The sequence below is a fragment of the Ranitomeya imitator genome, chromosome 4 (genome assembly GCF_032444005.1).
Source record: "Ranitomeya imitator isolate aRanImi1 chromosome 4, aRanImi1.pri, whole genome shotgun sequence".
Classification (NCBI taxonomy): Eukaryota; Metazoa; Chordata; class Amphibia; order Anura; family Dendrobatidae; genus Ranitomeya; species Ranitomeya imitator.
The window spans coordinates 630,461,393-630,463,416 of NC_091285.1; the positions used below are offsets into that span (position 1 = coordinate 630,461,393).

Genomic DNA, 2,024 nt, shown 5'->3' on the forward strand with positions numbered 1-2,024 from the left:
GTGTATAAATGTCAGTAGTAGCCCACTATAAGTTCTGATGCTGCCAAGTAACAGCACCAGGACCGTTAAAATATTGGCAGTAGTTGTCTCGGCAGGTCTTCGTATCGTGGGTGTTTCTGCCAGGTCCCAATGGTTGAAGGCCTGCAATTGCGGGATTGTTTGCGCGCCATTCACCGAGCTGCACTTCCCCATTTACTAGGCCCACAGAGTCCATGAAGCCAGGTGGACTGTACGCCTATGCATCGTGACGGCGAAGGAAGTTGTGAAGCACGCAACAAGCCAAAACAACAGAGTCTATCGATTCAAGCTTCATGTTAATAGGCGTGTGGAAAACTCTGAAGCGATTGGCCATGATTCCAAAGGCATTTTCTACAACCCGACGTGCCCTTGACAAGCGGTAATTGAAAATTCTTCTTTCCTCTGTTAGACTTTTTTGGGGGAACGGTTTGATAAGATTGGGATGAAGCGGGAAGGCCTCATCACCGACAAAAACAAAATTAAGGTTGCCTCTAGTCTCAGAGTTGGGAGGCAAGTGAAGGTCACAGTTGTTCAAACGCTCTCCAAAAAGTGTGTGCTCTAAAACACCACCATCGGAAACCCTTCCGTTCATGCCAACATCTACATTTATAAATTCATAATTCGCGTTAACAAGGGCCATCAGGATGATGCTGAAATAGCCCTTATAATTAAAGAAATAGGATCCGCTGTTCGGTGGTTGAGTGATCCGGACATGTTTCCCGTCCAAAGCCCCACCACAGTTAGGGAACTGCCAAAGCTGCTCAAAATCGGAGGCAATCTTTTTCCATTCCTCCTCCGTGTTGGGAAACTGCATGTAGCTACGTAGACTGTGGAAAATCGCATTACATGTCTCTGGAATTAGAACGCTGAGCAGGGGCCTTGAAATGGCTGAAGAAAAATGCAAGTATTGCAGCGAGCGCCCGGTGGCCAGGAATCGCAGCGTGACTGCCAATCTTTCATCTGCCGGGATGGCATCACGCATCGCTGTATCCTTCCGTTGAATCAGTGGAGTTATTCTTTCCAGTAAATGTTTGAAGGATTCCTCTGACATCCGCAGATAGTTGCGGAAATCATGAGGATTCTTCTCCTGAAGCTCTCTTACAAGTTGCATGTGGGACAAATCAGACCTCTTCTGCAGCCACTCTCTGGTCCACATGCGATGCTTTCGTTTGGAACGCCTCTCTAGCATCTGTGCCTCATCTTGACGCCGAGCTTCCTCAACCAGCAATGCAGCAAACACAACAGCACACTGCGCATTGTTCATGATGCTGCAAACTGAAACAAATAAAATAAAAAGATGAGAAAGTTATTAAAAAAAAACAATAAATGCACTCCATTCCGTTAGCGTGCATGACAGAAAACATGCTGTATGGGTGTGCACGCACAAGACCCCCTAAAATGGCTGCCTGTGCAAAAGTATATGTACACATATAGCAGCCAAGCCCTCCCTCCCTCCAGAGCAATGATAGCAGATAATTAGTAGGTGCCCTATAAATTAAGGAAAAATGAAAACGCATTTGAGACCCCAAACGATACCTACTGTGCACAAAACATAGGTGTCAGAAGAACCGTTGAAGAATAGATAAATCGAAGAGGAGTCGCAGGCCGGAGAACTCTACAACGATCTGCAAACCACCACGCGGTCAGGAATAAAGGATGGAAGCGCTACTATGTCGCCTTCTGTTGAAGGCATGACCGCCAATCAGAATGCAGTAGCGACCACCAATCGGAGCGGCGGGGTGGGGAAAAGGCAACGCAAATGCACGCCTATGTGTCGGTGTCTGATTCGTCAATGAGGTCGTTGGTAAGGTGTCAAACACAGCGATGTGTGCTACCCAGCGGGACCTCAACGATCAAAAAAAGGTCCAGGCCATTCCAACACGACCAGCGATCTCACAGCAGGGGCCTGGTCGCTGCTACGTGTCACACACAGCGAGATCGCTACTGAGGTCGCTGTTGCGTCACAAAACTTGTGACTCAGCAGCGATCTCGCTATGTGTGAAGTA

The 2,024-nt window shown here is 47.8% G+C and overlaps 1 protein-coding gene across 1 annotated transcript; it reads right to left on the bottom strand.

Annotated features, from left to right (window-relative positions):
- Nucleotides 1–235: 235 nt before the first annotated feature.
- LOC138674624 (uncharacterized) lies at nucleotides 236–1,282 on the bottom strand. Its single transcript, XM_069762440.1, has 2 exons — nucleotides 731–1,282; nucleotides 236–679 (listed from the first exon to the last, which is right to left on the bottom strand). The coding sequence occupies exons 1-2, from the start codon at nucleotides 1,280–1,282 to the stop codon at nucleotides 236–238; spliced, it is 996 nt and encodes a 331-aa protein (XP_069618541.1).
- Between the last annotated feature and the right edge of the window lie 742 nt (nucleotides 1,283–2,024).